This window comes from Glycine soja, chromosome 11 (assembly GCF_004193775.1).
Source record: "Glycine soja cultivar W05 chromosome 11, ASM419377v2, whole genome shotgun sequence".
NCBI classification, from domain to species: domain Eukaryota; kingdom Viridiplantae; phylum Streptophyta; class Magnoliopsida; order Fabales; family Fabaceae; genus Glycine; species Glycine soja.
The window spans coordinates 37532275-37552867 of NC_041012.1; the positions used below are offsets into that span (position 1 = coordinate 37532275).

The 20593-nt window shown below is 34.2% G+C and overlaps 2 protein-coding genes and 1 long non-coding RNA gene across 4 annotated transcripts; 2 read left to right on the top strand and 1 right to left on the bottom strand.

Moving 5' to 3' along the window:
• Positions 1–5284: 5284 nt before the first annotated feature.
• LOC114373259 (cilia- and flagella-associated protein 20-like) lies at positions 5285–12452 on the top strand (the record flags this gene model as incomplete). Its single annotated transcript, XM_028330764.1, has 5 exons — positions 5285–5390; positions 5529–5630; positions 5729–5760; positions 11801–12037; positions 12175–12452. Coding segments are annotated over 5 exons (486 nt in total), but the record flags the coding sequence as incomplete, so codon positions are not given.
• LOC114373945 lies at positions 9192–11087 on the top strand. The gene is made up of 2 exons (XR_003658494.1): positions 9192–9842; positions 11004–11087. It is a non-coding gene; the product is annotated as an uncharacterized LOC114373945 (long non-coding RNA).
• A 976-nt stretch (positions 12453–13428) lies between the features above and the next one.
• LOC114376333 (putative disease resistance protein At3g14460) lies at positions 13429–19423 on the bottom strand. 2 transcript variants are annotated; one of them, XM_028334415.1, is made up of 3 exons: positions 15433–19420; positions 14332–14493; positions 13429–13900 (listed from the first exon to the last, which is right to left on the bottom strand). In XM_028334415.1, the coding sequence occupies exons 1-2, from the start codon at positions 19253–19255 to the stop codon at positions 14489–14491; spliced, it is 3828 nt and encodes a 1275-aa protein (XP_028190216.1). In that variant the 5' UTR covers positions 19256–19420; the 3' UTR covers positions 13429–13900; positions 14332–14488. The 2 variants fall into 2 exon arrangements, with proteins under 2 accessions (XP_028190216.1, XP_028190217.1); XM_028334416.1 differs by lacking the exons at positions 13429–13900; positions 14332–14493 and having other exon boundaries at positions 15398–16374; positions 16609–19423.
• Between the last annotated feature and the right edge of the window lie 1170 nt (positions 19424–20593).

Here is a 20593-nt window from a genome sequence, read left to right on the forward strand (position 1 = left end):
TTGATGTGTTTGAAAGGAGTGAAAGATGTAAGTATAGAGGTGGAGCCATCCAAGATCACAAATCAAGCAACCAAGTGGGATCAGAACTGCTATCATGTTGTGACATGATTTGGAAGTGGCCACAACGACCTCAATACTGGCATGCACTGAGTGAGAGACATTACCCCATTGAGTGTTGTTGTTTGGAGGGTCAGAAGAAGTAGAGGAATTGTGACCATGAGGGTTGATTTGGCCATGAGTTGAGGATGTGTGAGAACTATTAGTGAGTTTGTAGTACTGGAGTCTAGGAATGGACTATTGCTGACATTCCTCATGCCGGAGAAAAATCTCTATCAACAAGTTTGTTGAAAAGTTCAGCAAACAACAAGGGAGAATCACATTCTCGAATGGAGGCAGAGAATTCCTGAAATGCAGGGCCAAGTCCCTTTAACCCAATGATGAGTAAATCAAGATCATCAACAAGACGACCAATAAGTGAGAGTTCGTCAGCCAAGGGGAAAATGGATAGCAGACGTTCAGTGACATTTAAGGTGTCTTTTGTTATTGAAGCAAGACTCTCCTTGAGGGACATGATGCGATTATGTGACCTACTAGCATAGTGCTTTTTAAGTCGGTCCCATGCAGCAGCAGAAGTAGCAGACGTCATAGGCTTTGGATAGAAAGTACCCAAGAAGGTCCTTGGCTTCAAGATCTGAGTGTGCTGGATGTGGTGATTATCAGAATTAAGTTTGGTGGGAAGGGATGACACTGTAGTTAGCTCAATGAGTGGATCGGTGGAAGCAGTCGCAGCAGCCATAGGAAGAAAAAGAAGGAACAATTCAAGCATTGAAGCTACTAGCTATATGATATTATGAAGTGAGATTAATGAAGATAACTGTTGTAAATATGTAATTAATTTAGGACAGAATGGTTTCCCAGAATTAACACTGATTAAGAACAGAGATTGATTACCAGAAAATTAGGAGATTTTATTTCCCTATTTTCAGTTATTCTTGATTATCAATGGCCTATATAAGCATAGTAGCAGACTCATGATTGTATTTCAATGTCAAGCAATAATATTCAAATTATTCCCTTTAATGTTTCCTTTTCAACTATAACATATGTTCTATATTTGTCAAAGTCATGGTACTAACAATATATAGGCTGGCTGTACATTAGGATTTACACATAATTCTGGTACAAGTACAACAATCAAGAGAGAGAATACAAGGAAACAGAATATGATAAGATTGTTATTCACTTAGGTTGTTTTAAGTGATTGAGAAGTTGACTCATGAACACAATTCATGCCATCAGAGGAGAGAATTTTTTTATGTGAACCCCATCACCAAGAGATTCTCCCCTTATAGTCATTGCTTTTTCAAAGTGTACTATTTATTTCCTATATCACTCTCCCCTAATTCCCTTTTCCTTAGTTCAGTCCATCCAAACAAAGTGCAAGTGCTTAGCAGTGAGTTCTAGTAGCCTGACTGGTAATTGAAAATTTCTAGACAATCTTATACTATCTATAATGTCCATAAGCAGTGAGAACCTAGTGGCGCAAGTGGTGACATGATAGCAAGCCAAATTTGATATATTTCAGGATTATTTGTTTTCTACATGTTCAAGTCCTAAGTTAAACTTATGCAAAGTATGATAGAAAAGTTACTCTCTTTGATATTAGATAGACTTGGGTTACCAATTTTATTTTTTATTTTTTTGTTGAAAATGGTCTTCAGAATTTGTGATAGCTAGAACATCATTACTAGATGTTACCCTTGTGTAGAGCTGGACCTCATACTAGGTTTGCCATATGGGGTGTTATTACCCTTTTGATCCAAGAAGATGAGGGTAATCTTCAGGTCCTTATTAAGATCTAATTCCAGTTCTAAGGCAAAGAGTGATGCCTGTGATGATTGGGAAATGAAGGGCCAAGAAGTATGGTCTTGGTCTTGGTCTTGGTAGATTGTGAAGGGATCCTTTCAATGAGGCATTTCTGGGTAGTTAATGGATTGTTAACATATGAATTAGATCTGAGATGGATCTATATGCAGATAAATAACGTGGATGAAGAAGAGCAATTGACATTATAATAGAATAGCATTTCTTTGAAGAAGTTCATACAAAATTTAGCCTTTTAAAACAACTTCTCAATGAACAGTTTAAATTATACAAGGGCAGAATTAATTTTGAAGCAAGATTTTAATGACACTGAACATGAATGATTAACACCACAATTTCATTCATGTAATAGAAGAACAATATAGATCATGAATTAAAGTAACAATTAGAAATTTCACACGCAAATTTTGGAGTAGAAAATTAGTGACTGTAGGATTGAAAAGGAGTCATAGTTGTTCCTCTCAAGTGCAAGGATTCAAGTGTATGTTTGGATAACAACCATAGTTATGAACCATTGTTTAGTAGTCCTTGGTGTTCAACTGGGTGAATAAACCTGTAACACTTCACCTGTGTTTGATGGTGTTTTTTTTTTTTTTGGATTACCATGCTATTTGTGTGAAGAATCATACTGTACTACAAGTTATCAAGCTATATATAGCTACATGACCATACCAGAGTGAAAAGGCAAAAAATCTTGAGACTTAATTAATCTTTTAGTCCCTAAAAATATTATGATTTTCTTGTTTTTGTCCTTTTTATGTTTATTGCTAGCATTAATGATTAAGGTAATGAAATGAATCGTTGTGTGCATAATCTATTTATGCACTTAGATATCCATTGTGGGTATTTCTATGGCTTGTTGCAGTTGAAAGTTCTCACAAATTTTTTATTCTATCATATTATCATATGAAATTTTTAATTTTCATTATCTATTTGACACTTGCAAGTAAAGGCGTACATTTGGATGAACATCGTAAGAGTGAACTTGTTTAGTATTTATGTCGTGTGGTCAACCTAGACAATGCTATGTTAGACCAATGATAGATGTGGTACTGTTTTAGAACTTTTATGATGTAATAACAAATTATGGTTTGACATTATGATTAATTAATGACTAAAATATAGTTCTGGTCTCCCATTTATTTATTTTTTGTTTTAGTTAAGTGCCCTAAATTTAGAAAGTTTTATTTTCATCCTTTCAAGTGTTTTTTTTTATTAAATAGGTCTTTCTATCAAATTTTTTTAGTACTAATAGTGTTAATTTTGGCTAACATGGCAAATGTCATATGACGTTGCATATATCTCATAGTGTAACAAACTGACACAAACTGACTGGAAAGACAAGTTAGTCTAACAAATGTTTTAAGAGACCAAAGTTAAATTTTAAAGACTTAAGGTACAGAACTAAAACAGAAAAATATTCACATGATTGAATAAAGTTATATTAGGCTTATATAATCTATTTCATCAAGACCATGTGAATGAGTGCTCGAGAGCCTGAAACTGATATTCAAACATAAATAATAAAATATTAAAATTGAAAGTGTATTATAATAATTGATTATTGAATCCTATTAATGAATTTTTAAAATGTGTCATAGAATAAAAATTTTGAAGATACAATTCTTTTTTTTACAGAATTGATTATTTTATTAAGAAATAAAAAATTGAATTTTTTTTGTATAAACAACAAATTTAACATTTTTTAAGTTAAACCATTATGAATTAAGCAACAGAAACAGAGGCTGATAATGCCAATACATCATGGTTTACTAAGGATTGGATTTGAGTTGGAACATCCTCATTTCAAACTGAATCAAAAGAAGAAAATGCTAGTCTTACTTTTGCTTGTTGAATTACCTTTTTATTTATCCAGTATTTCATTCTAGAGAACAAGACGAGGATGTCAAAAGTTTGATCCCACATTTACGTTCATATCAGTGAGTAAAATAATGATCGATCATTACTCATTAGTTAAGCACTTAAAAAGATAAAATAGTAAGAAAAAGGATCAAATTATATGAGAATAATTTTGAAAATTTTCTTATAACTTTAAGGATAATATTTTTTTAAAACTCATTGTTAGTTTCAAAAGTTAGTTTCTCATCAATAATATATGTAAAATTTTATATTAATTCAAAATCATTTGATATCCCGTACATATAAATTAAAATTAATGTAATATAAACATTTTAAAATATATCATTTGATTATATTTTTATTGTTATTTAATTTTAATAAAATTTGACGTAAATTATCTTCTTGAGAACACATATATATCATTCAATGATTAAATCAATAAAAATTACATTTTATATCAAATTATAAGATTCCTCCACACATAGTAAATATAGATACATGTGCTAAGAAATAATTAATAATATTTTTTTATAATAATAAATTGAGATAATTTTATAAAAAATAAGTCCATATATTTTTTCAACTATGATATTGGTCTGGAATTATTTTTACCAAAAACAATAATAATTTTTTTTTCATCAAAGCACACAAAATAAATATTCTTCTTCTAAATAATATAGAAATTGAACAACTATTTAATATAGACACAATTAAATTTTTTATTCATACTAAATTTAGAAATTATAAACTTAACTTACTCACATAAATTTAAAAATTATAAACTTAATTTTTAAAAAAATAAGAATAACATACATTAAAATATTGAATCACTTTCAATAGGATCGAGATTCATCATAAATTTTGAAATTATACACTTAATTTTAAAAATAAGAATAACACTCCATTCTTCAGAATGCATTAAAATACCGACTCACTTTGATTATGATTGGAAATGCATATGTTTAAAAAAATAAACATATTTCATTATTTATCTAATTATATATGCATATTAATGTGTGTAATTTCTTGTCTAAGATAAATTAAAGATAAACAATTTTAATCTAACTATAGTTTATATCTATTTAAAGACATTTATTTCTTATACATTTTAATTATTTAAAAACAAATAATATTTATGCTATGGCTAAAATCCTCGTTTAACTATAATTAATATATATATATATATATAATTACCTCAGCTGATGAGTTTAGGATTCAACAATATAGAATTGAGTTTTATAACTGTTTATCAATTAGTTGTAATTTAAAAAAAATGAAATGTCAACTAAATAATTATGTTACACCCCTACATACAGTCATACAGACACGTATAATTGTATAATAATATTAATATAATTTCCATTTTCATGACATATAAATTTAGTAATAATTGAAATTTATTTCATTAAGTGACAGTAAAATAAATTAAAATTGGCCAAAATATAACTAAATTATGTATTTTTTTTAGGGGTGGAAACGAAATTGTTATTTAAGCCTTATTTATTTAATTTAAATATTTATAAATCGTTGTTTGTTGTTCTGTAAACTTTCTAATGTTAGTTGTTCTGTAACGCATGCAAGCAAAACCCACGAAGATTTAGGGTTTCGCATTGCTACTTCGCGTTCGTTCATCTCTCTCACGCCTCGTAATCTTCTTTTGCTTTGTTTTTCGTTCCCTCTTTACTTTCCTGAATCCGAGTCCATTCCGTTTAGATTCTTCTGCGTGGAATTGCGAGCTAATTTTGTGTCGTGTTCTTTTTGTTGCAATTTAAAAAAAAAATTAGGTTTTAAAATTGGCTATTGTTGTTATTGTTGGTTTTGGTGGTGCAGAAGATGTTCAAGAACACATTCCAATCTGGATTTCTTTCCATTTTGTACAGCCTTGGGTATGCTCTGTTTTGGCGTGTTTGTTTCATATTTCTGTTTCTCATGTTTGCTGTGATGAAGGTACTGAAATTTCTCATTATTTGTTAATTTTATATAGGAGTAAACCTTTGCAAATATGGGACAAAGAAGGTACGTGCTTTCTTGTTTCCAGTTACATCAAGTGGTAATATTTTGGTATTTGAATGCTTCAGAGTGAGGGATTGTGATAAGGAACATGCACATGTATAACATAGTATGAAGTTATTACAATCTTAATTATTCATTTTCCAACCAATGATTGGACTTTATTGTCTGAAATGCACCCCTTGTGAGATCAAATCTTCTGAGCTTGTTTTAAAATTTAAATTCAATACTCTGCCTTGCATTGTCTGAAATTATGACCGAATGATGCTTAATTCTTGTTTTCAGAATTTTATTTATGGTTTTTGTCGTGAAGTATTAAGATTCCCACCGTGTGGCTGACTGATAGCAGACCTATAGTTAAACCAATGATTGGACTTTATTTTGAGCTTGTTTTAAATTCAATACTCTACCTTGCATTGTCTGAAATTACAACCAAATGATACTTAATTCTCGTTTTCAGAATTTTATGGTTTATGTCTTGAAGTAGTAAGATTCCCACCATGTGGCTGACTGATAGCAGACCTATAGTTAAACAGGTCAATGTTAGGAAGAGGAGTAAGCCAATTGTAAACATAAGTTAGTTGGGGTTGGTTAGGAGGTTTGCTATGGTCAGTTAAGGGGGCTATCCTATGTACCAGATGGTGGGAATTAATTGTCTTGTGGCTGAGAATTGTAAGACTAAAATCATGAGGGTTGCATGGTTGGGATTTAGGATCGGAGGCTGAGGTGTGGGTGATTGTCGAATGAGTGGGTTGAGGTTGAATATTTTGGATTAAAATCTAAAGTCTAAAGCACTTCTTACCCTTCATAAACTCCCCCTACCAAGGGCCAAAACGATACCATTTTTGTGGTGTCTCTTTTCACACAGTTATGGCCGTGAAAGGCAGAAAAAAGTTGTGTATTGGTGCAATTTCACACAGTTATGCCGTGAAAGGCAGCACAACCACTGACAGCAAGGCGTGACACCACCTTCAGGAGTGGGGATGCTTGCTCTCACAGCGTGACATGCTATTGATAACTATGGCTGGCACCCACAATCACCAATTTTTGTATGAAATTAGTTAGACAAAACACATGCTAGCCTTATAATGATTGGAGTTTGGCTGCTCCTAGGTCTTAGAAAATACGACACACTGGGAGTATCAAGTTACCTCAATTTCCGAACATCAATCTCCAGCCAATTTATTTTCTAAAAATTTATGGACACAATGAGACTGCTGGTTCTCTTACTTTTTCTTCCTAACATATTGCATATATATTTCAATGGCTTATTTTTCCCAATCTATATATTAATTCTTGGGTTCTTTCTCATGTGGTTTGCAAAAAGATTTCTACATCCAGATATAGTTTCTATTTATGATTATATCTTTCTCTGGGATGAGGATTTAGGGGTGGAACATTTTTCTCCATCAAGGTATGACTGATGGTTTTGCTGCACTTCTCCGCTGGTGGTATACTTTGATATTTGATGGCCTGGTGGGCCGGTCCAGGCTTGTAAAATAGTGGCCTAAAATGAACCAGGCCAATTGGCCTGGCTTAGTGGGCCAAACGGGCCAGGCTGGTCCCAAAAAATGTAAAAGCACTGGGCCTATTTGGTCCATTTTTTCTTAAAATTCATATAAATATAAATTGAAAAAAATAGACAGATCAATTTTGGCCCAGCCAGGCCAAGAAATACATAGCCTGTAGGAGATTCGGGTCGGGCTGGGCCTATTTGGTCCATTTTTTCTTAAAATTCATATAAATATAAATTGAAAAAATAGACAGATCAATTTTGGCCCAGCCAGGCCAAGAAATACATAGCCTGTAGGAGATTCGGGTCGGGCTGGGAACATTTCTGTTCTCATGAGTATTGGGAACATTTCTGTTTCTCATGTTTGCTGTGATGAAGGTACTGAAATTTCTCATTATTTTTTAATTTTATATAGGAGTAAACCTTTGCAAATATGGGACAAAGAAGGTACGTGCTTTCTTGTTTCCAGTTACATCAAGTGGTAATATTTTGGGATTTGAATGCTTCAGAGTGAGGGATTGTGATAAGAAACATGCACATGTATAACATAGTATGAAGTTATTACAATCTTAATTATTCATTTTCCAACCAATGATTGGACTTTATTGTCTGAAATACACCCCTTGTGAGATCAAATCTTCTGAGCTTGTTTTAAATTCAATACTCTGCCTTGCATTGTCTGAAATTATGACCGAATGATACTTAATTCTTGTTTTCAGAATTTTATTTATGGTTTTTTTGTCGTGAAGTATTAAGATTCCCACCGTGTGGCTGACTGATAGCAGACCTATAGTTAAACCAATGATTGGACTTTATTTTGAGCTTGTTTTAAATTCAATACTCTACCTTGCATTGTCTGAAATTACAACCAAATGATACTTAATTCTCGTTTTCAGAATTTTATGGTTTATGTCTTGAAGTAGTAAGATTCCCACCATGTGGCTGACTGGTAGCAGACCTATAGTTAAACAGGTCAATGCTAGGAAGAGAAGGAGTAAGCCAATTGTAAACATAACTTAGTTGGGGTTGGTTAAGAGGTTTGCTATGGTCAGTTAAGGGGGCTATCCTATGTACCAGATGGTGGGAATTAATTGTCTTGTGGCTGAGAATTGTAAGACTAAAATCATGAGGGTTGCATGGTTAGGATTTAGGATCGGAGGCTGAGGTGTGGGTGATTGTTGAATGAGTGGGTTGAGGTTGAATATTGTGGATTAAAATCTAAAGTCTAAAGCAATTCTTACCCTTCATAAACTTCCCCCCCCCCCCCCCCCTCCCAAGGGCCAAAATGATTCCACTTTTGTGGTGTCTCTTTTCACACAGTTGTGGCCGTGAAAGGCAGAAAAAGTTGTGTATTGGTGCAATTTCACACAGTTATTGCCGTGAAAGGTAGCACAACCACTGACAGCAAGGCGTGAGCGTGACACCACCTTCAGGAGTGGGGATGCTTGCTCTCACCATATTGATAACTATGGCTGACACCCACAATCACCAATTTTTGTACGAAATTATTTAGACAAAACACATGCTAGCCTTATAATGATTGGAGTTTGGCTGATCCTAGGTCTTAGAAAATACGAAACACTGGGAGTATCAAGTTACCTCAATTTCCGAACATCAATATCCAGCCAATTTATTTTCTAAAAATTTATGGAACATAATAACCACTTAAATTCGATCAAACTCTCTTTCTGCACCATCACTCTCCACATCCAAGATCTCTTAATCACTATTCACCTCAGTGATTGTCTTTTCCTCTGCAATCTCTTCAATGACTTTGGATTGTTCTTCATTTTGTGACTTATCTGTAGCAACCGTTGTCTATGATCATTTCAGACTCATCGTCAAACTTAGGTTCTATTCCAGATGGCATCCTAGTGAGTAGCGACGAGTGAACTGCACCATTTAGTGGAACACCAAGGTAAGAAACCAGTGTGTTACTATATGAGTGTTATTTAATTAAAAAGACTTGGACTGCAGCTTTTACAAGCAGAAAATGGAAACAAGTAACAACCCGAGATGAATCTCCTTGACACATTCTACCAAAGCTAATGCTCATCAATAAAAAGAATCCCTGTGGAAAGTCTAACCAAAATTCCACACTATCATGCTAACTTTGCCCCTATATCTTGCTATAACATGTCAACTCAGCTCCTCCTCACCCTCCTAGAACCCCCTTCCTTTTAGTATAGAATCCAATAGCAATAGGAGCAAAGGTCCTATCAGTTACACAAATCACTCAATTCCCCTTGCTTGTTCTCATGCACTCTGTTACATTAAGCATTTGATTCTCCTTGATTGCCTCTCTGCATTCTTTCCTAATCCTAATATAAACCATAGTGATAGGTGGTCACCTGACAATACTTTCCCCAGAAGCCTTCAACTTGTCTTCAAGGTAAAATGTAGGAAACTATTCTTGCAGTCTTGTGTAGATGTTCCCAAGAATTTTCAAAGTCAGGAAGGTCCTGTCATTTAATTAGGACCTTGGTGAGATCCTCTGTATTGATTCTGTAATCCAGCACCTTTGCTGCGTCAGGCTGTATCTCAAGCTCCCATTCATCACTCATCAGATAGAAAGGTAAGCAATGCTTGAATATCAACAGGAGTAGACAGCTGCTAGCAGGCAACATCAATTACATAGAACCTAGGACCTAGCTTTTCATTAACCTGCCTAACTAAATCTCCACATTGGTAGTATACATCCCCTTCTATGCTTGTCACCTTATGATTTCATTGTATTTTTGGCCAACATCAAGTTATGCTCGAGATCATCAACATCTGATCCTGTTCTGTCATTAAATGGTTAACCCACTCATCAGTTGATGGAGTTGTGGGACTTCTAAATAGTATAGAAGGGATTTAGGACCCACCCCTTTTTAGACTGGGTTAGATCTGTAAACAAATTACTCAAGAACGTATAGAATGACAGGGGGAAAAAAGAATGGAAAAGAATGAATCGTCTGTATTATAAATTAAGGGAAAAAGAAACCAGGTACATGCAGTGGTGCCATGATTATTGGTGTTATACCAATACTCAGCCCAACTGAGACAGTTGGCCATTGCTTACGCTTTGAACTTGTTAAACATTGCAAATACATCTCTATGCATCTATTGACAACCTTAGTTTGGCCATCAGCTTGAGGGTGGTAAGCCAAACTAAAATTGAGTTTGGTACCTTCCATCTTGAATAACTAAGTCCAAAATCAGCTGATAAGAAAGAGCTTGTCCCTGTCTGAGACTATTGATGATGAGCAGCCATACAGTTTGAAAGCTTCTTTAGTAAAACTTCGGACACTTCCTTAGCTGAGTAAGGGTGACTTAAAACCACAAAATGGGCATATTTAGTGAATCTATACACTATAACCATGATAGTGTCCACTACATTGGACTTAGTTAACCCTCCAATAGTCCAATGAAATCCATAAAAATGTCTGGCCAAACCCGAATGGGTACTGGTAGTGGCTGTAATAGCCCGGCAGGAGATAGGGTTTGGTACTTGTTTCTTTGGCAGGTGTCTCATGCTGCTACATAATTGTGTATTACCATTTTGAATGCCTTCAGATAAAAACAACTGAGTAATCCTCTTATAAATTCTGAAAAACCCAAATGCCCTCCTATGGAAAAATCATGAAAGCTGGCCTCATAGTTAGCATATTTGTGGCTTGTTTGATTATAAGAACAATCTTTTTCATGTTCAAGGTAAATATTATGTGACTGATTTTTCTTGAACTTTGTTTAGTTGTGAATGGCCATGTTAAACGACCACAGGATGAAGACATACAATCCAATGTACTGGAAATAATTGGATCAAATATTCAGTCCACATACATTACGTGCCCAGCTGACCCAGCTGCAACACTTGGTATAAAACTTCCATTCTTGGTTTTGATTGTCAAGAATCTAATGAAGTATTTCACATTTGAGATTCAAGTTTTGGATGATAAGAATGTCAGACGACGATTTCGAGCCTCAAATTTTTAGTGTGTAAGTCTGCCCATGTTTTTGTGTCTAATGGGTTTACCCACAACTTGCAGAATTTTAATTTCTTCCATATGTATTTTGTGCATGACTGCTTGCTTGTACCTAATATTATAGAGAACTTTGGTTTTCTAAATAGTAATGCTTTGGCATGATTCTATTTTTGGATCATTGTATTTTTTAGTTAGAAAGTCTTAGAAGAAGAATCTTGGTTATGTTCCTCGAGTCTGGTGAAATTCACATTTTTTTACTGCATCTACATTCGATTAGTTTGTATGTGCAGAATTGCATTGAGATTAAGTACAATCTTTCATTTTTAAATCACCGTAAGACTGGGGAATATTAGTGTTAAAATAGTTCTTATTATCATCCAATGTCATTCTTTAGGTATACTGTGATGTTTATAAAAATAAAAAGATTAGGAAAATTATAACAAACATTTTTGCTAAAACAATCTTGATATGGTTTCTGAAATACATGGATCCCATTTCTTTTTGAAATACTGTCAAATATGGATTACAAATGATTTCATGTTCTCTTATTTTCATGTCATAATAGGCTGTCACTCGGGTAAAGCCCTACATGTGCACTATGCCACTGAGAATGGATGAGGGGTGGAATCAAATCCAGTTTAAACTGGCTGATTTCACCAAGAGAGCATATGGTACTAATTATGTGGAGACACTGCGAGTTCAGGTACATGCAAACTGTCAACTGAGAAGGATTTACTTCTCTGACCGCCTCTACTCTGAAGAGGAACTCCCTCCAGAGTTCAAATTGTACCTTCCAATGCAGGTTAGACTTTAGAGATGCCCTCATTTGGAAGACTAGTTCTTTTTATGTTTATCTTTTTTTGTAAAGTGTATGTTATGAGTCTCTCTGTTTTGTTTTTTTTTTTGGTAAAATCTCACCTTGTGCTTATCATCATGCAGAAATCATGAAAAAATGGGAGTTTGGAGTTGTAGCCTGGAGAAATTGATGTGATTTTATATCCGTACTACATATAGTTCTACTAGTTGACTTTATTCTAAACTTTGTATCTATGTTGTGCTAGATTAATATTGCTCGTTCAAGTAACATTAAGTTGTGTAGGGTGTTCTGATGCTTGTCTAATATTCGAAGTTGACTTTGATGATGATTGGTGTCTTTGTATGTTAGTTTCTAACCAAAGAAAGGATGATAGTGTTATAAATGCATTGCATTAATAATAGATATGCCTAATATCTGGTTATCTTAAGAATAAAAAAAATAAATTCAAATAGAATAAACATTGAATATAAGTGGGTAGCGGGAATCAATAACAAAATACAAAATACGCTCTTGTTTAACTTAATGTAATGTTTTTGCAAAGTTCTTATTTTGAGTTTTCCTTCATTAAAGAGAAGTTGGGATAAAAACAATTTTATGTTTTTAATAATTAAAGCTAATTATTACATTTTAAGAGTATAGAAGTGAAGAAAATAAAAATTAAAGACTATTTACAAACAAATGAAAAAAAAAGTAAAATAGTTAATTTGGTGATTTTTGTTTAAACTTCAGCTACAAAAAAGTTGCTGTTTTTTTATACTAACCATTTATGTAAAGGGCCAAAACAAAAAGAAATAATATAACAAGAGAGCCAAGGCAATGTATTGTGCACTTTCATCATTATTGCATCGTATACTTCTTACTGCATTTTGTAATGGGCTTTCCTGGATGCGATGGAATGGTGGAAGTGCAGAAAATAAATGCCAAGAGACAATGATGTTTCTAAGTTCCACGGTGAAGGCTAAAAAAAATAGTGCTACAAAAGTTGAGATATAGTTAGTCATGTGGTATTGAGAATCAAAATGATTAAATGAAAGAAATATCAAGGATTTCAATTGACGTAAGATTAACGCATTAAGTTCGAGACTGCAAAGATAAAGAGTGATTGACTACATGCAGCCAATAGTTCTTTTGGTTTGATTCATTAACTAAATGACATCATGCAAATTAATGAAATGCATTTCTGTTTAGTTTTAAGTTTTAAACTTTTATAATGCAACAAATTAAATTGCTTATTGCTCGTGGAGCTCTTCTAGTTAGATTTAATTTAGGGCCTAAAATCGCATTTAACAATTTCAAAGCTTTGCAATAAAAGAAAAATGAAATAAACACTTTTTTAGACGACAATTCTTTATAAAAAAAATTGGGAACAAAATTCATCTGTTAAATATCTTATCTGACAAATAATTCAGACGTCTACACCCATGAATAAAATTTGGGTTTAGAAAATAATTATAGAGTATTTACATGGATTCAGATAGCTGAAGAGAGCCCCAAAGAAGTTAGAAGTATCATGAATTCACGATCATTAGTTTTAGAAGAAAACAAATTTGAAATTTTAGAAATGTACTTGCATGATGTAAGCTCTGGAATTAATAAGTCAGTGAATTCCTGATAAAAGCAATGCCCATAATCCTGTTACAAATTTAGCTGTACATAAACTAATGTTTAAAACAATTTAGAATAAGCATGCATCTCCCAGGATAGCAAGTAGCTAATCTGCATCTCATTAAACACCTGCACTCAAGGACTTTCAAAGGCACCAGTAGGACATTGGTCATCGTGCAATGTATCTTTTCCATGGACACAAGAAAATTTGAGTTTGACGACCTTCACCAATTTCCTAGTTTCCTGGTAATCAGCAAACATGACCAGTAAATAAAACAATGTATTTTGACAGAATTCAACTACAAGGTGGAGCACAATGATGTTTGAAATTGTTGCACGTAAAAAGGAATAGACAAAAGTAGTTAGTTTGTGAAAGAAAGTGTATGCATACATATGCAAAAGTAAATCTTATTGTATTAATCTGTTAATGCTTGGGATATAACATCTATTAGACTTCTGTAGATTTTTACTCAAAGTCATCCCTGATCTGTGTAAGTTAAGCCATCCTCCCCCATTAATATTAGTTGTCACTTATGCTGCAATTAGATGCTATCTAGAGAGTAAAAATGTAAAACATTTCCAATAAACAAGATTGCAGTATAGGGATGAGTAACTATATGTAACAAGTAACTATTTGATTAGAAACAAGTAACTATATGTACCAGAGTACATACCTTATTCAAAGCTAGAATATTTGGAGGCATTCAGTGGCTGGAATTTCTGATGATACTTTTGACGTACAAACTATTACTCCCCCAATATTGATTAATCTTCAATGTACAAACCAATTTGGAAATCCTGTACTAACATAGCTCCTGGTTGACAGCTCTTTCAATCTGATATCATAAATGCATTTCAATAATTAGATGAGAAGAATGGACATTAGTAGATTTTAAGAATCTAAGATGAATAAAACAAAAGATAAAATGTTGCTTCATTTAAGATTCTTTATAGTTTCTTCGAAGTTAAGGAAACATTTGAAAACAGAAAGCTACACAATATGTTATTAGGTTAAATTATGCAGTGGGTTCCTAAATTATTTTGGAATTTTCAAGTCCCTAAACTAAAATAGTAGGTGCCTCTGGTTATTAATCTCGCAGATTGAAACTGCCAGAAAATGACAGTTTATGGTAATTTTAAAAATCTTAGGGACTCGATTTAAAAACTTACATGATCAGGGAGCTAATTATTATTTTTTTAGTTTAGAAACCTACCTGAAAATTTTAAAATAAGATAGGGACCCACTGAATAATTTAACCATGTAATTAACAGAAAAACCGATACGTGGAAAAGTAACATGAGAACATCAAGAAAAAAAAGATGACAAGAGACAGAAAATGAAGCCCAACCCACATCATAGGAAGCTCTGCAAAGCAAGACTGAGTTTTCAATGCATAGTATGATTTTTGAATGCCTTTTCATATTTAATATAAGCAATATCATATTTCAAAAGCTACAAAGATACCGCCGAGAATTAGCACCTGATGAATAGCTACAAAGTTATTATTTTAAAATTATCATTTTTTTATCTCTCTACCTATTTTGACTCTCATTAATGTTTATAGAAAAAATAATTAAGTAAAAATATACAGAAAAAAATAATTAATACATCTAAAAATTAAAAAATAATCTTATAAAAAAAGACAAATAAATTGTTATAAATAATCTTATAATTCGAATCTGAGGAAGTATTAGATATAAAAGAAAAAAAAAAGCTGATGCGTTAAGAAGCATGTAGAAGTTTGACGATAATTCTTAAACATCAACATCATTACCTGATAACCACAGGCGTTTAATGTGAGCAATCTTTGGCCAGTCTTCGCCTTCGGGTTGCCGGCAACGTTGTTTGAGCAACTGACAGTCCCCCCAAATCCACAAAGATGAAATGGATTTGGGCAGACCCTCCTCTGGTAAGCATTGGAGCCTGGGGCACTCATAAAGAGTCAATTCCTTGAGAGAGGAGAGGTGGCAGATACCTTTGTAGTCCAGTCTTTTTAGATCTCCACACTTCCTGATCTCTAGAGAAACAAGAGAGTGTGGCAGTACACCTTCGTCAGGAAGACACTCAACATCCACTCCTCCAATCTCTAACCTTTCTAGAGAGTGATTGCCTCCCAAGGCACTTTTCAATAAGGAGATAAGTTTGTAACTACCACAGAGACGCATACTTTTTAAATTTAATGGCAAACCTCCTTCCGGAAACATTTGAACTTTTGGACAATCCTCTATCCACAGATCATCAAGAGATGGAAGGAGGACATGCATTCCTTCTGGCAATGATTCTAATTGGGGGCACTCTCCCATACTCAGACGCTGGAGATGATTATGAGCCTGCCCCTGTGAAATCCTCTGTAGATTAGGACACTTCGAGATATCAAGCTTCCTGAGTATTGGGAACATATCTAGCGGAAAGGTCGTTAGAGAGTCGCAGCCACCATTGATGTCCAAGCTTAGAAGGAAATCATAGCAACTGTGCATGGGAATATTGTTATTTGAACAAGAGTAATTGCGCCCAATCTGTTCGAGTAAGGCTGCCTCCACGTTGTGACCTTCAATGGTAAGCTCTTTCAAAGTTGTCCCATGATCAATTTGCAGCTTTCCACAGTCTCCTAGGGATAATTGATGAATATCAGGGGCACTGAGAGCAGAAGGTACAAGTTGTTGGCACCCATAAATCTTTAGATCATTTAAATGACATAGTTGCTCTGGCAAGTGCCCTTTCAGATTGGGACAACGCACTATAGAAAGACGTTGAAGACGTGGAAAAGCACCTGTCACACCTTTACATTCCCATTCTTCCCATTCCTTCATATCGAAGAACTCCAAAGATTCCAAGGATGTAAATGAACAAGAGCTACTCCCGAAAAAATCAGCATTAATACTCACAATCCCATCAAGCCATCTAATTGAAAGCTCCTTCAGAAATGGCAAAAGTCCAAGGGGAGGCAAACCTTTCAGCTTGGGACAACGCTCTATAGAAAGACGTTGAAGACGTGGAAAAGCACCTGTCACACCTTTACATTCCCATTCTTCCCATTCCCTCATATCGGAGAACTCCAAAGATTCCAAGGATGTAAATGAACAAGAGCTACTCCCCAAAAAATCAGCATTAATACTCACAATCCCAACAAGCCCTTCAATTGAAAGCTCCTTCAGAAATGGCAAAAGTCCAAGGGGAGGCAAACATAGGCAATATATACAGTACTCCAAGGTTAAGGACACCACATTCAATAATGAATTGTTGAATAACCACCTTGGAAATTGTTTACCCCTATAGTTCCTGATCTTCAACTTCTCCAAGTGTTTGGAAGGCTGTAGATTCTCGATTACAATTTCATCCCTTTCTTTTGTTGAATCATCAGGGTTCCTGTCTAATTCCCATTCCAACGTTACCTCCAGAAGGTGTGTTTTATTTTTTAAATCCACTGCCAATGCATCTGAGGGATTCTCAACATTCCGCAGGTCCTCAATTGATAGACTTCCATGAAGATTGAGTTCTCCTAGCTGCTGGATACCGAACTCCCTACTTTTGCCAACCACAAACGGACTCATTAATACTTGAAGATACTCCAGTTTTCCCAAATGTGCTGGTACCTTGCTCACTCCAGTATACATTAATTCAAGGCGATGCAAATCAGTGAGTTTATCCAAATTTGAGGGCAGCTCCTTCAAATGTCTACAACGATTTAGCTTCAGTATTTGCAAGTTGTAGAGTGAACATATTGATTCAGGTAGTTTTTCTATTTCAGTATCGGATAAGTCTAAGGAACGGAGATATTTGAGATTACCCACAGAGTCAGGCACCTCTCTTAGGTCATGACAATCAGACAGAGATAAGACACGTAAGTAATTAAACTTGGAGAACAATTCATGTATTGACATCTCGCAATCCCAATATTTGTTTCTTGTTCGCATATAAGTACGTAACTTTTTTGTGTCACATAGAGTTCCAAACCCATCAAAACATTTAACGTCAATTAAAAAATGACGGGTTGCTTTTGGTGTACCTTTTGTTTGATTCCCATCCAATCTGAAACAAATGTCCCCACAAATAAATCTTGCCAAATCGTTGAGAAGGTCATGCATGACAAAATGTGTTCTCTTTGTGTTGCTTGATTGTTGAAAGAAGCACCTTGATAATAGATAATTGAAGTATTGTTCACCAACTTCTTCTGGACTCTTACCCTGTTGAGAACATTGTAGAAATTTTTCAGCCATCCACAATTGTATTAAGCACTCCTTATCAAACTCATAATCTTTGGGGAATAAGGCACAATAAGCAAAACATCTCTTCAGATGAGAAGGAAGATGGTGATAGCTTAGTGCTAAAGCAGGTACAATATCACTACGCTCTGTGGAAAATTCCCATATCTCGCTCTGCAATATGCTTTTCCATTCCGTAACAGATGACTTGTTGTGTAATAGACTTCCCATTGTTTTCAAGGCCAGAGGAAGTCCTTTACATTTTTCAACTATCTTCATACCAATCTTCTTGCAATCTGGATTTGGTTGAATATTATCATCTTGGAATGCATGTTTAGCAAACAACTTCCAGCAATGATCTTCTTGTAATTGCTCCAGGAGGTGTTCTTCTGACCTCATGGTAGAAGCAACTTCCTTACTACGTGTGGTGGCAATAATTCTACTCCCCTGAGCCCCAAAAACAAGATGTTTTAGCACAGCTTCCCATTTAAGTCGGTTTTCGTTCCAAACGTCATCCAAAACAAGAAGAAATCTCTTCCCCGTCAATTTTTCTTTCAATCTTCCGTGAACCATCTCTAGGTCTCTACTATCATCAGTCGATTTAGTGATGGCCTCAAGAATTGTTCTTGTTACCCTGAAAGCATCAAAATCATCTGAAACACAGACCCAAGCTTTGACATCAAATCTAGCCTTCTCGATCCTAGGGTCATTGAATACATGTTGAGCAAGTGTGGTCTTACCCATCCCACCCATGCCCACAATAGAAAGTATCGATGGCTGGTTAGGATTGCCGTTGTCAGATGTCAGCCAATCAAAAATCATTTTTTTGTCTTTATCTCTGCCATAAATATCACTTTCAACAACTGAAGATGTTGATTGTGATATCTGTGGTACTGCACTACCCAATTCTGATCCAACGCCAACACCACTAGCATTTTTCAAGCCTAGATCATCCTTTTGGCTTGAGAGAAGTTCTAATCTATCAAGGATTTCTTCCATCCTGGATTTAATTTCCCTGTTAAAGGAACTAGCAGGAGAAGATTTGAAGAAATTTGGTACCTTGCAAGTGCAGGTTTGAGACTCAGCTTCAGCTTCAGCTTCGACCTGGCATTTGGAGATCTCATGTTGTATTTCATCCAAGATATCCTCTGCGTCAAACACAGCATCTTTGACCTTAAGAAGCCAGTTTCTGACAAGTGGATCTCTGAACTGCTTTAGTTCTGCATCATTAGCCAGAGCCTGTATGGAGTTCAGCTTGATTTCCAAGTTGTTGAGCAGCTTTTCATCAAGCTTTCTTCCACGAAAGAAGTCCCGAACTAGATGAGAAGCAAGCTTCTCAAATGCAACCTGAAGGAAAGCATTAAGAAGAGCACCACCAACCAATTCTAGTGCCATGGTAGGAAAGGGAGTTGAGTGGATGAATGGAAATGAGTAATTTGAAGTGCAGTGCAGGGTTCATGAACTGATCAAATCAGTGATAGGCAATTTTATGAAGGATGGCTTTAATTAAGATTGAGTCAACCAATAACTGTTGAGTCTTCCCAACAAGACAAACTTTGACAGCTGTATTCCATGAATTAATGCGTGGCTATGATTCTGCTGAGGCTAGCTCGTGGGATATTAACCAACACTTGTTAGTTTTAATTTTATGAGTAAAAATAGTAAAAAAAAATAAAAATTATTATTTATTAAAAATTAAATATTTAAATAATTATAAAGGAAGAAATTAAAATACTTAATTCTTGTTTTCAGAAATTAAATATTTAAATAGTTTTTATTTTAAATAAGGAAATCACAAAGTATATATAATTCTCGTGTGTTGCTTTTTTTGTTTACTTTAAGTTGTTTATCTTCTTCGTGTATATATATTTTGCGATTTCCTTATTTGTTATTTGGTATGTTGCGTTTTTGGATTATGCTATGATTTTGAAGTCAAAAACTGCATGACTACGGTTTTTGGTGTCTTGGTTTGTTTACTTTACATTGTTTTATGTATTTTTTTTGTTGATTCGCTTACTTGATGCGAGACCATTTGGCTACATTTTTTTTGTTGTGTTTCCGAAACATTTATGGTTATATCTTTGTGTCACAGTTGTGTCTTCGGATATTCACTTTACGGTATTTTTCTTCTTTGTGCGCAATTTTGAAGTCCAAAAAACTGCATGTGTAGTCATGTAAAATTTGTAGGGTCATTTGTTCGATATTATTTTTTCCTTTTATATTTGTAAATACTACACTAATATTAAAATAAAATTAATTAATATAAAATTAACTACCATTTACTTGGAGGAGGTTGAAAAATCACATTCTATATTCAACAAAATTGTCGTTCTTATTACAGTAATGTATATTCAATCCATATCTACGACCATTCACATTTCTGAAAATGATGTCATTGAAATTTGTGTGTGCTCAGTTACCATTGATATTAGTATTTTTTATTATATTATTTGTGTTATTATTAGGTTATAATTTCGGTAAATATTACATATTATAGTAGATATTAGATTAGATATTAAAGGATATATAACTAATAGACTAGGTGTCACATGTACAACAATTTCCATATGCCCAATAACTGTGTGCCAGTTACATCAAGGATCATATTGGGAGTCTAAAAGACATGTAGTTATACAAATAATGTATAATATATTACAACATAATTATCGGCAAACTAAATCATAAATCAATAAATTTTATGGAGAAAGTACAAGTCATTTAATTAATATGCAT